This window comes from Daucus carota, chromosome 2 (assembly GCF_001625215.2).
Source record: "Daucus carota subsp. sativus chromosome 2, DH1 v3.0, whole genome shotgun sequence".
Taxonomy (NCBI): Eukaryota; Viridiplantae; Streptophyta; class Magnoliopsida; order Apiales; family Apiaceae; genus Daucus; species Daucus carota.
In genome coordinates, this window is record NC_030382.2 from 40,360,195 (window position 1) to 40,373,243 (window position 13,049).

The 13,049-nt window shown below is 34.6% G+C and overlaps 2 protein-coding genes across 2 annotated transcripts; one reads left to right on the top strand and one right to left on the bottom strand.

Moving 5' to 3' along the window:
- Window positions 1–801, bottom strand: LOC108206619 (ferredoxin-thioredoxin reductase subunit A2, chloroplastic). The gene has a single exon (XM_017376980.2). The coding sequence runs from the start codon at window positions 759–761 to the stop codon at window positions 168–170; it is 594 nt and encodes a 197-aa protein (XP_017232469.1). The 5' UTR covers window positions 762–801; the 3' UTR covers window positions 1–167.
- A 5,448-nt stretch (window positions 802–6,249) lies between these two features.
- On the top strand, window positions 6,250–10,839 carry LOC108209569 (uncharacterized). Its single transcript, XM_017380547.2, has 5 exons — window positions 6,250–6,455; window positions 6,753–7,444; window positions 7,592–8,890; window positions 9,733–9,847; window positions 10,321–10,839. The coding sequence occupies exons 2-5, from the start codon at window positions 6,860–6,862 to the stop codon at window positions 10,557–10,559; spliced, it is 2,238 nt and encodes a 745-aa protein (XP_017236036.1). The 5' UTR covers window positions 6,250–6,455; window positions 6,753–6,859; the 3' UTR covers window positions 10,560–10,839.
- The last annotated feature ends 2,210 nt before the right edge of the window (window positions 10,840–13,049 follow it).

Genomic DNA, 13,049 nt, shown 5'->3' on the forward strand with positions numbered 1-13,049 from the left:
TAACAATGCAAAAACAGACACTATATATAACATTAAAGTTTATGTACATCACCAATTAACACAACGGGTTGTACAACATTATTATTATATAATTAGTAAGATTCATGCTAGTATATCGTAACAACAATCACATAAGCAATCTTAATGCTCAACTAGAAATTGACCAATCAATCAAGATACTCAAATTCATCTTCCTTAAGATGAGCAAAGAACTTAACAGGCCCATCTCTCCCCTCAATTTTCTCAACCACAAACTGAACTTTAAATGGCAAATTTGCGGAAATTCTCTTACCTTTCCAAACCCCAACAAATTGCTTAATCTCCCCTTCCAACCCATTCAAATCAAACTCCGAAACTTTCGGAACATGATAAACTTTCAAGGGCACTTTCACCTTCACCCTAGCTCCAACTTTCCCCATAGCTTCATTCTCTTCATCAGTGTATGAAATCTCACTTGGGGTTGCAGAAACAACAGATGGGTCATCAATTGTGGTGGCTGATGTTCTTGTGGAATCTTGAATAGCCCTGATTTTCAATTTGGGTGCTCTTTCTTTAGGGTTCCTGAAATGGGTATACACTGAAGTACAAGAACAAGTGAAACTGGCTAAAGATTTGAAATTTGTTAAAGATTTGCAATCTTTTTGGTGATTTAGAAATGGGGTTGGGGAGAAAAGAGCTGAAGATGTCATTTTGAGCACAGTTATGAATTGAGAAAAGAGGGGTTCTTGGTTTGTATGAATATTGGGTGAATTGTGAATCATATAAAGATTTTATTATCCAGATTTTGAGGTCCAAATGGTGTATGTATATAGTGTATTCCAGTGTATATGGTGTGATATATTCTTATCTTGTTATCGACTGAGATTGAGACATGGAGTACGTGTCGCCAACACCTAGCTTCCGTATTATCGTCCTATTTAATGTTCAGGTTGATTTTATTGAGTTTTTACCTTTCATATATAAATATATAATTCTAGTAAACTTTTTTATTCATTATACTGATTAAATATAATTTTTATTCGTGTTTCTGTTGTTTTTAAAAGGAAATGACAAATAAGTGAAGTATCACTCATTGTCAAAATATTATACTATACATATGATCAAAAAAAATATTATACTATATATAAAATTAAAGATCATTCAATTATATGCTGCAATCGTGTGGCTATAAATCACATAGCAAAAAATATTTTCTAAAATATATATAATAAACAACCATAACTCTTTTCACCGTTTATTCTTGGACCATATACTTCATTCTACCAACAAAGCAACCATTACAAAGAATAAACATTCTGCTAAAAAAACTTCAATTAGAAGGGAATCTATAGAACTCAACTTAGACCGTGGAGCAATGATCGTGAAAGTCTTGTAATTACAAAACTCTCGACGCTATTGAAACAACAAAAATGAAAATACAAACTTTTTATGCTAATAATTCCTTATAAGATAATTTTAGCATGTCCAACATTGCCCGATAAATTTTATGATAGTGTAACATTTTAAGACAATAAATTCTTGTAAGAGAAAATAAACTAATTTATAACAAATATCCAAACAAAAACGTCACTCGTACAAGATTTGTTTCCTTCCCCATCAATATCCATACATGATCTGATTATGATCTGATTAATATCAAGAAGAAAGTAGCAATAATTATTAAATATATGGTCAGGCAAAGGAATGAAGAAATTATGTTTATTAGAAGTGATGAAAGCTCTACATGCATGCCCATTAAAAAGATAATTGAAGTGCTAAAATTATGTGCTCCTAGTAATGATAGTAATATATAAAAATTGCCGTCACCGCTACTTAACAAAATACTACATACTCAATGCTATATATGTATGCTATTTTTTAAAAATAAAAACTAAAAATAACAATGACTATCAGATTAGTATGCACAAAGACTATGATCTTAAACTCCAAGACTCAAAAAACTGCAGACTTCATAGAACTTGATAATACAGCGTAACAACTTAATGGGAAAATAATAGTTGAGTTGAGAATAATAATAATAATCCACGTACATGATAATCTACGTACTAAAAGTACAAAAAGATGCTAATATATTTTGGACACCATTTTCATGATACTAAATGACGAATTATGTAGGAGTATTAACGCATCTCATGACTCTTCAAATTTTTTACTTAGAGAATATGAGAAGCTATCTGTCTAAAGTCAAAAGTACATAAAAAAATATCCATCAATTACATATCACACACATTTATATAAATTTAGATAAAAAGACATCAGGTGGGAAGTATAATCTATGACTAACACGAAAATAATTGTTGTATGTTTTTTCAAGAGGTTACAGACTATTTTAACTATGAAATGTATCGTTTAATTTTGAATTTTAAATTATGGTCTCATGACAAAATTTCTGAAATGTGAGATAAAAAAAACCCTCTGATTAGCCGTACTTGATGGATAATTCATATTTTTTAAAAAATTATCAAAATGACCGTACAGAGTAGTAAGATTGATTAAGATAGATTGAAAAGGAAGGGTATAAAGATAAAAAGTTGGAATCATTGTTTTTTTTTTTTTTTGATAAACCAAGATTAATAATATAGAAAGTTAGAAACTAGGCTAAAAGCCTTACATCCGCCCCAGCAGGGCTGTACAGCCAACTAAACCCCCGGAGAAAATACACCTAAACTAGAAATGGAAGCTACAGATAAAAACTAAATACTTCCATTCAAACAAACACTCCCTGGATAATAACAGGAGCCAGAATCCATTAAAAAAAGATCTGTAGTCCCTTAAAAGCTGGAGATATGGCAGTAAGAAGGATCTAACTCGCATGTCGTGAAGATTTCGAAGACTTCTTTCCATTGGAGCCCTATTAATGCGTAGCTTTTCTTTCATGTTGCCCAATGCCCAGTAGATTGTTGCTGAGGTTCTCACCAGACCCTACTTGGCTAAATCATCTGCGTCAATATTCAATTCTCTTGATACATAGTACAGCTTAACTGTTGAGTTGAGGAGAGAAGTAAAATCTGGTAAAGATCTTCTCAAGATTGTACACTGCTCATCCCCTCTTCTGATCAGCTGTAGAGCCTCCTTTGAGTCTGAGCATACAACCATATTTTCACCTAGAATGAACTGACATGCAATTAGTCCTAAGACATAAACTATTGCCTCCAATTCCACTTGAAGTCCACTTTCTACCGCAACTGGCATGGAAAATACATGAAGAATTATGCCATCTTTATTTAGAATACGACCTTCTATTGCTCCACTATAATGACCATCAATACCTTGACCGCAGGCTCCATCAATCGCACACACAAAATCATGAGCCAACAACTTATATTTCCAATATTCCACACTAAGCTTATTAAAATAAATTGCAACTACCCCTGATGGATTTGATTTCCATAGAGGATCAGCAGAGAACAGAATTAGATTGGAAACTTCACCCCATTTGCTGATCCTTGTGAAAACTAGATGAAGGAGAATTGGATGACGAGTTGTTTTAGATTGAAAGACTAAATCGTTTTGTGAGAGCCAGATAGACCAAACAGCTGCAGCAACTACAGTATGCCAAATTTTTGAGACCACTGAAGTACCCTGAAGGAACATAAGGTTTTCTATTGAGAATCTGTCCAAAATTCTGAAATTTTTCTCCAAACTCCACCACTTGGCTATGAATGTCCAGACCCACATTGCTGCTTCACATCCCCAGAATAAGTGATTTAATGTTTCTTCCTTATTACCACACTTTAAACAATTTGGGTTTACAGCAGCCATCCTGGAGTGTAGGAAATATTTGGTTGGCAGTGCTCCCCATCTAGTTTTCCATAAAAAAATTCTAATCTTTGGAGGGACCTTTAAGCACCAGATTAATGACCAGATTCTTGGTTCATTGTTAAAGGTTAAAGCACCAGTCACCATATGCTGCATCAGTGCTTTTGAGGAGAATGGACCTTTGTCCACTAACCACACCAATCTATCACTACCGTGATGGGATTGTATTGAACCTATTATGACACTTAGTTGCGAAATCAAATCCAAGTCAGTAGGCTGTAGAATGTCGTTCCAGTAACTCTGATTGCTCCCATTATCATTCCATAGCAGAATTAACTCTGACATCGTCTTAAACTTGAATTTAGTTTAGGAGTAAAGTCTTGGAAAACAATTAGCCAAAGGTCCATCTCCCCTCCACCAATCTTCCCAGAAATAAATGAATGATCCGTTTCCAAGTTCCCATTTGAACTTGCGACTATTTAACAATGACTCCCCTTTCTTGTTTTTCATTAAATTTGAAATGCCTTGAAATATGGAGAGAGACCTGTTCGCTCTGCTAGATGCCCGAGATTATATCTGAGAATTTCCCCATATCTACATGATAGAATCTTGTTCCATAGTTGATCTCTTGGTGAGTAACAATGCTACCACCACTTTGCCAATAACAAGACATTCCGTGCATCTAGTGGTGCTACTCCTAATCCTCCAAGCAATTTTGGAGTGCAGATGCGTTCCCTATTAATTAGATGAAGTTTTTTTGGGCCTTCTGTTTTGCCTCCCCATAAAAAGTGTTTTCTCCACTTATCTATAGACTGGATAGTTTGCTTTGGCATCCTAAATAAACTAAGGATCTTTCTAGTGTGTGCCCATTGGCACACATTATACACTAAATTTGATGAATTTGGTGGATTCTAATTGGTGGACTTGGTATAAATGTAGGGGGCCATCATTATTTATGATTAGATGACCAATAGAAATGCACCAAATTTATAGGAGTTGGTGCTTATTGTGTGCCATGGGCACACCATAGATAACGATAAACTAAACCGGTAAAAAGGAGTGCTATCGAGCATAGATTGCAGCAATACTAAACGCCCCTCCATTGAGACATTGGAGGAGTTCATTGCCTAATTGATATAAAAGTATATAGATTTGCTGATAAAGAATTAAGACTCGTCGTTTTTTATATAATTATAAAATAATGGTTACTCCCCATAAATTTTTTATTTTTATTTTTATTTTTTTTGTCAGGATCTACATACTCGTAGATGAGTTGTATCATAGATACAATAGCCGCAACAGGGATTACTATCATCCAACAAAGTTTATTATCTAACCGAAAGATACGCAAAAATATCTCTGGACGTTTAGATAATAAGACTTTAAAGTCTGATAAGAAAACTCATAAAATCTCTTTCCATGATCCTGAAAAACAAAACAAACAAAAAGAAACCATCAGAATAATAATTTAAACAGAACAACTATATTTTGTGGGAGGACCTATAAAACCAAAATTATGATATATAATACCTACTCCAACACATAACAATATATTCAACAAAATGAAAGTTAAACTAATAAAGAATATAAGCAAAAAAAAATAATAAAAAGTCTAACCAAAGCAAGAACTTTGGTTAGACACACAAGTATTTAAAATATTCATAATTCATACTAAAATTTTTCTTGTGAAAATATTATTAACATAAGCAAAGAATTTTATTTTATTTCAGGAGGTCTAGTACATAACTTAGTTATATATTCCTGGGAGAAAAAACATGTCAATCTTAAACCAAATATTGTCAATGGAAGCAACTTCTGCACACCACAACTTAGGAGCTGAGGAATTTTTTATTTGATTGAATTAATAATGTTTTTTGATAAATTTAAAATAAAATTCACCAATTTAAAAGAAAGTCAGTTGAACCGACTAAATTATTAGTTCTAACTACATTCAAATCACATTATTTCATATTAATATAAATTTTATTTATTTAATCAAGTGAAGTTTCAGTCATACACATGAAGTAAGTTTCGTATTAAAATATCTACCTATTTTAAATATATAAAATTTCGTCAAACTAAATTTCAATTTTGTCTAATATTTTATGTTATTTTTTAAGAGTGAAAACCTAGTCACAAATAAGACAAAACATAACAGCGCGGGAAAATAAAAGGCCTCAGAGTAAAAATTAAACAAATAAAAGTTCTTGTCTCTTTATTTTATTCCGCCACTCGATAAAATAAACAAAAAGTCATCGTACTCGACTCAATCTCCAAGGCTAAACTCGTAATTTCACTTAAAAGGCCACCCGCGCCCTTTACATCTCTACACAAGTCATTTAAAGCGGGACTTCTGGTCTTCGTGTCCCTCGACGTCACACACGCAATCTCAGCCGTCCATTCCTCCCATCCAACGGCTCCAACCCCGTCATTCATCCGTTACTTTCTCACCGCTCTAATATATTTAATAAAAACAAAAAAAAAGAATTAAATAAATATAATCTCGTCGTCACTATCATTAAACCCTAGCCTCCTCCGCAGCTCTCTCTCTTTCTCTCATCACAATCGCCGACATATACTTACACCTATACACACATCTATACATACGCCTATAGATACAGATATTTGTATAGATCCGTAGGAGATGGAATTGAATTTTAGATCTTGAAAAGTTTGTGTGATTTTGATCGATTAAGGTATATATGTTGATTTATGTATGTGCGTGTATGAATATTTGTATGTAAAGATGAGATTTTTTGGTTGATTTTGTGTGAATCGGAGATAGATGTGTTTGATTTGTTGATTTTTTGGTTTTTGTAACTGTACTAACGAGTTGGACCGAGTTGACTCGGTAAATAGGGATGGGGCGGAATATAGGTGTGTAGTGAGTTGTGTGACCGAGTTGACTCAGTGAATTGAAAATTTTTGATTGTGTGTTTTTGTGAATGATTTGTGTTGAGAATGATGAATTAAGTTTTGGATTTTTGATTCAGGGTTGAAAAGGTTGGATATATTCGGAAGGGGGTGTTCGGTTTCGGAGAGTGGGGGTTGGTGGAATTGAGTTCGTGGAGGTTTTTAGCCTCGATAGGATTGCAGCCAGATGCCTGCTGTGGGAATGAGAAGAAGTACACGGGTTTTTGGGGCGAGAGTTCTGCGGTCAGGGAGGCGGTTGAGCACGGCTGAGCCTGGTGAGGTTTGGAAGCAGCAACACCAGACGAGGTCTGCTGGTCATGTGGAGGATGATTTGGCAGACATTTTTAAGGATAGTAATTCGGTGGAGGGTAAGAAGTTGCGCAAGGAAAAGAATGGGAGGCATAATGTGATGGTTTTAGTCGATGATGAACCGAAAGAAATGGATGTTGATGAAAAGACGGTGGAAGGTGCTGAGGGCAGAAGGTGGGGTGCTGTTTATCAGAGGAAAAGGAAGGGATTGAATGTGAAAGATGATTTCGGTAAAAGGTATGGAAGACAGTTTTCTAGACAACGCGTGAAGAGACGTAGAGGAAGTGAAGCTGTTTGCCAAGTGCAAATCACTCGCACTGGTGTCAACTGTTTTGCTGTTTTTCTTGATTCTGTGCTGAGTTATATGAGCAGGGTAAATGTAACATCACAGCAGCTTTCAGCTTTTTTGTTGTCTGAGCCCATCTGCAGTGTTTATGACTTGCATGGCATTCACTTCCTGCAGGTACAAGAAACTTATAAGTTTAAATTTTTAATTTTGTATATTAAAGGTGATCAACTAGTGGTTTATATTTTTTTAAAACATATATACTTGGAAGTGTATTAAATGTGTGGAAGATTAATTATTTGTTTTACATTTTGTGCTATTCAGGATTCTACTTTTAATGCAAGACCCGGAGTCTGTAGGATAATGGATTCCAGGTGTTCCGTACCTATGTTTGCATTGGATTATTCTGCACTTCCATCTGTTTTTATGTTTTTCCATACAAGTTTACTTATTAGATCTGCTACCTTACCCATAACAAATGGCATGGAGGTGAATTGTGATAGTATGAGTGATGATGAAGAAATTTCATCTCACAGAACCTGTGGTTTCGATTTTATTGGAGGTGAAACTGGGGTCGCAGTATATAGTACTTCTGAGAGGAGGGCGTTGCCCTCGGGTGCTCCCAAATCAGGTGCTAGAACATTACAATTAAGAAGTGTTCATTCTCGTAGCATCCAGAAAAGGAGGAGTTCTCTTAGACTGAGGAGAGGGAGGAATCTTTCATCATTTATTGTGAGAAAAGCTGCTGTCAGCCATCCACATACTGCTATGTCTCTCAGGAATAGTGGACTTCCATTGACCTCTGTGAAATCTAACCAGGAAATTCTTAGCCCTGTTCGTGAAATTTCAACAAGAAACTTTGAAGAACTTAAATCTATGCCGGTGGCAACTATGGAAGATCTTGATGCTTCTAGCTGTCATGCAAATATATTGGTTATTGAAGCAGATAAATGTTATAGGGAACAAGGAGCTACAATTGCCCTGGATTGTTCTGCTTCAAACCAATGGTTTTTTAAAATCAAGACAAATGGTGAAAGGGAATTCAACTTAATGGCAGAAAAGGTTATGAGACCTTGTACTTTCAATAGAGTAACTCGAGCTACAGTATGGACTACTGACAATGGTTGGAAGTTGGAGTTTTCTAATAGGACAGACTGGCTAATCTTCAAAAGACTCTATAAAGAATGCTTTGACCGCAATGTTCAGGGTCCTATTGTTAGTGCCATTCCTGTCCCTTGTGCAGTTGAAGTAACTAGCTATGTTGACAACGATTATGTCCCCTTCAGTAGACCAGAGTCTTACATCCAGTGGAAAGATGATGAACTGACCAGAGTGTTGGGGAGAGGAAGTCCAAGTTATGACATGGATTCTGAGGATGAAGTATGGTTGAGCAGATATAATTTCGAAAATGGATTTGATGAGCCAATCTCTGCTGATGTTTTTGAGCTGGTTATTAGTTCTTTCGAGAAATGTTTATTCTGTGTTGAAGATGAGTATCTTGATGTAAAAGCTGCTGTTGACAGTTGTACATCTCTGGGAAGAAGAGAGGTTCTCGAAGCCATCCATAATTACTGGATGAAAAAACGAAAGCAGAAACGTTCTGCCCTGGTCAAGGTTTTCCAGGTAATACTCTTTGATCCATAAATTTCATTTTATAGAAGTTAGTAATTCAGGTCTTACATCTGACATGCACTGGTTGTTTCTTTGTCCATCATTCTTCCGTAGCTTCAACTATTTTCAGTCTCCTTCTGGTTTTATAGTATGCAGTGGTGATTACATGTGTAACATAATTATGTTTGTTATTAGAAATTCTTGTACAGTGTAGCAGTTTATGTTCTACTATAAGGTAGTTAATGGTAACTATAAGCATGCTTGCTAGCCTCATGTTATAATGGAGGTTAGCTGGAAGCCCCGGTAAAGGATAAGCTTAAGCTGTTAACTTTTTAAAGTACAACACCCAAAGCTTTTACTTCTCTGGTTTCCGTGTGTTGGGGTGCAAGAATATGTATGGTTCATGCTTTGGCAGATTTCTTAGTTTTGATGTCGTGGAATTGTTCATGTTGACCTTATTTGTTAGTTATCTCATATCTGGCTTTGGGTTGCTAATGTTGACTTAGCAAGGTTGAATAGTCGTTCTTTAATTCTATATTTTGGAGTTTGTTACTCTGTTGCACTTAAATTGGTTGCTTCGTCTTCTTTAGTCCTGTACTTCCATCGTTTTTTACTGCTGTAGTTATCTTATCCTGCATCTATATATCTTAAGCTGCATGGCACTACACCTCTCTAGGTTAAAGATTGGACCTTGTGTTAAATGTTTAGTTTGCCAATAAAAAAAATGCCTGAAAACCACTTTTATGTCTTTTAGTTTAATCCTGTATGTTGTTGAGGCTAGTAATTTGGTGCGTAATTAATAATATTAATGTATATCACGTCATCTGACTTAAGTAAATGATCATTTTTTATAGTGTTATCAACCAAGAAGAAGTCAAGTTTTAACAAAGGCTGTTCTTCGCAAGAAAAGATCTTTCAATCGACAGGCTAGCAAAAATGGAAGGGGGAAGCAACGAACTTTTCTTGAAGGTATATACTATTGCATCAAGCATACATGTCTAAGCAACTGGAAAGCATTGATTAAGATTAGTTGCTGCTGATAGTGAAATAGGAATGGAATCCTTATTTTGTTTGCATAATATATTACATCACGTCAGTAATTCTTATGAATGAGTAACCAGCATATGATTAATCACCAATGTTAGAAAGAAATTAAATATTAATCTTCTAGCAGTGATAGATGTTTAAAGTCTGTTTTTTTTTCTTCGGAATTACTATATATGCAGGGAAGGACATTTGGCCAGAATATGATTCAAGTTATTTTGAAGTTAAATTTGTCATTTTTTATAAAGAGAAGATAATTTTTTTTTATCTGTTTGCCATTGTCTAACTTGGTTTCCTTGCTGTTTATATTGTCAGTTTGCTCTTTTATCTTTAAGCTTCTATAAATTAATTTTCCTAGTATAGTTTTTCTAATGAATTCCTAGTATCATGTACTACAGGCATTGCAGCTGGACGAGATACTGTTGATGACCAGAAAAAAAACATATTAAAGGTCCAAGAAGCTGGTGCTGCAGCTAATAGATCAGATGATTTAGCTGTTTTCAAGCGCAAAAGAGCCCAGTTGCTGATGGAAGTTGCAGATAAGTATACTTACAAAGCGACAATGGCCCTCAGAATTTCGGAAGCAATTGGACAGGGGAAATCACATATAGATCTTGCCAAAATATTTCTCGGCTGACCTAACCGCCCTTTAGTTGCTTTATTTGTGTCCTGGAAAAACAGTCTCAACCATTTATTGTCAGAAGATTTGAAGGCACATTCTCTTTTTGCAGTAAGCCATGTTGAGTTGGTGGTCAACAAAATTGTAATCTGTACAGGTTTTAGTTAGATGTACATGTATTATTATCATAATTATTATCCGTGTATCTCACAGGCCAACAGTGGAGCGGTGCTTTGAGTGTTGTTTTTTTGGAGATTTAAGGAATATACAGAAGACGAATGAGACCTTGAACTGAGAACTGCGTTTTATTTCCGGCACTTTGTTTATTATGCAGTGTATATAAAAGTAAGAAAAAAATGAAAAGCAATTAAAAAATAAGGCGCAACAAAGATGAAGAAGTGTGCATCTCTAGTAAACAATGTTTGTAGTAATATATTTTCAGCCACTTTGGATAAATGGGTAAACTTGTATATATCAATTAAAGCATGTTGGTAAACTACTTTTTGGACCTTTTCTAGCCCCTCCTTTTTTACATTTGTTTTAAAGAATAAAAAAATTAAATATTAATTTTTATTTGGAAAAATTAACTCAATACTTTTATTGTAATATTAAACAGATACTCAAAATTAAAAAATTCGTCTTCATATCAAAAGTTCAAAAAATATCTCAAACTGAACGATAAAACAACAAATTCAGTATACAAAGTTAAAGATAACTCCCAAATCTATTTAATTAGACCAGTCTAATGCAAAATAAATTATCCAAATTACTGTTGAGCCGCGCAACACTCGTTTGCTCTGGGCAAGGCAAGGCTTGCACGGATTTGTTTTAGGGCTCCTTCCAAAAGGCGTTATACTAATGGAGTTGTTTGACTGCTTATATTCAAGACAAATCTTCTTTATCTTTCCGATGTGGGACTTGGGTTGACACCCACTCATGACTCAACAATCTCTCCTCAATCCAAGAACCACTAATCTTGTGATCCTTATACCGCCTCAATTCATCGGGTCCTCATCTTGCGGGACACGCCGTCCGACCACCTTAGTCGAAAAGACTTTCCACACAAACTGTCCAAGACCTCCAATACCACTTGTTGGGCCGCGCAACACCCGTCCACGACCTCCAATCGTAGTTCTGGACAGCCTCCCCACATCACACAACTGCAGCCCGCAACCCCAGGATCAACTTCTTAACCTCGGCTCGGATACCACATTTGGGCCGCGCAATATCCTTTAACTCCGCATTAATATGATAATGTCCGCTCAAGGCGTGGCCAGGTCTGCACAGATTTGTTTTCTCCCAAAAGGGCTCATTTTAATGGAGTTGTTTGGCTGCTTATATTCAAGACAAATTTTCTTTATCTTTCTGATGTGGGACTTGGGTTGACACCCACTCAACAATTACAACCTAAGCTCTTCGCTATTCGTTTCAATAACCCAAACAAGAAATATAATAAAATAATGATCTGTAAAGGCCGAACAAGTAATTATTGTTTAATTGCTCAAAAAATTACTTTTAAAAGTAATTATGAAATCTTCAAATCGATACAAAATTCTAAACAAGTTATTTAAAAATTTTTTCTCACAGTTTTAAGATATGGCCACACTATATACGTAAAACGAATTCTATAATTTGATGGGGCTAGTTTATATCCCTGGTTAAAACAAGCAAAGCCTAACTCCACATGATATATATATATATATATATATATATATATATATATATATATATATATATATATATATATATATATATATATATATATATATATATATATATATATATATATATATAGGAGGAAGATCCTAAGAAAACCTAACTTATCAAGAAAACCGAGAAACCCATCTAATCACCGTTGATCTTATAATTATGATCTAATCAGTATTTTATAAAAAAAAACAATTAAATCTAGTTATTAAGGGGTAGTTTAGGAATACAGATTTACCCATATTCAATTAAAGATGTATTCCATATTTAGAGAGATTTTTTATTTTTGTTAAATATTTCTATCTTCAATCAGACATATAAATAATAAGAACCGAATAGTACGTTCCATGTTTCTATCTTTAGTTACAAGATTAACAGCTTCCTCAACAATGGCAGACGAAGAACTTGACATCACTCAAGGTTAGTATTATCGATATGTTATGTAGTAGAATAGCAAAAGGAATAGGAGAATATAAAAGAAGTTTACAGTTTGATCATCTCCTGAATCTGCACATACTATGCACATACTATGTTTTCCTCTCTCGTACAAGTTTCTCTTACACGTTTCTCTTTTGATTTTACACAGTTATTGATAATAGTAGAGAAACCAATTATCAACAAGCAGAAGATTTTATCAAGACCATTCCCACATGTGTTGCTGAAAAGAAATCGATTTTGAATCAGAAATTCAAGGATTCGCAAGCGGCTTTTGAATTTTATAAGGAATACGGAAGAGTTTGTGGTTTTGATATAAGAAAAACACAACAAAAAAAGCAACATTTGTGGGAAGACAACACTTAA

Bases quoted from the DNA above. Each gene is read 5' to 3' on its own strand.
- LOC108209569 (XM_017380547.2), top strand. From the start codon at position 6,860: ATGCCTGCTGTGGGAATGAGAAGAAGTACACGGGTTTTTGGGGCGAGA. The intron at 8,891-9,732 runs GTAATACTCTTT...CATTTTTTATAG, and splicing joins CCCTGGTCAAGGTTTTCCAG to TGTTATCAACCAAGAAGAAG. The intron at 9,848-10,320 runs GTATATACTATT...CATGTACTACAG, and splicing joins GCAACGAACTTTTCTTGAAG to GCATTGCAGCTGGACGAGAT.
- LOC108206619 (XM_017376980.2), bottom strand. From the start codon at position 761: ATGATTCACAATTCACCCAATATTCATACAAACCAAGAACCCCTCTTT.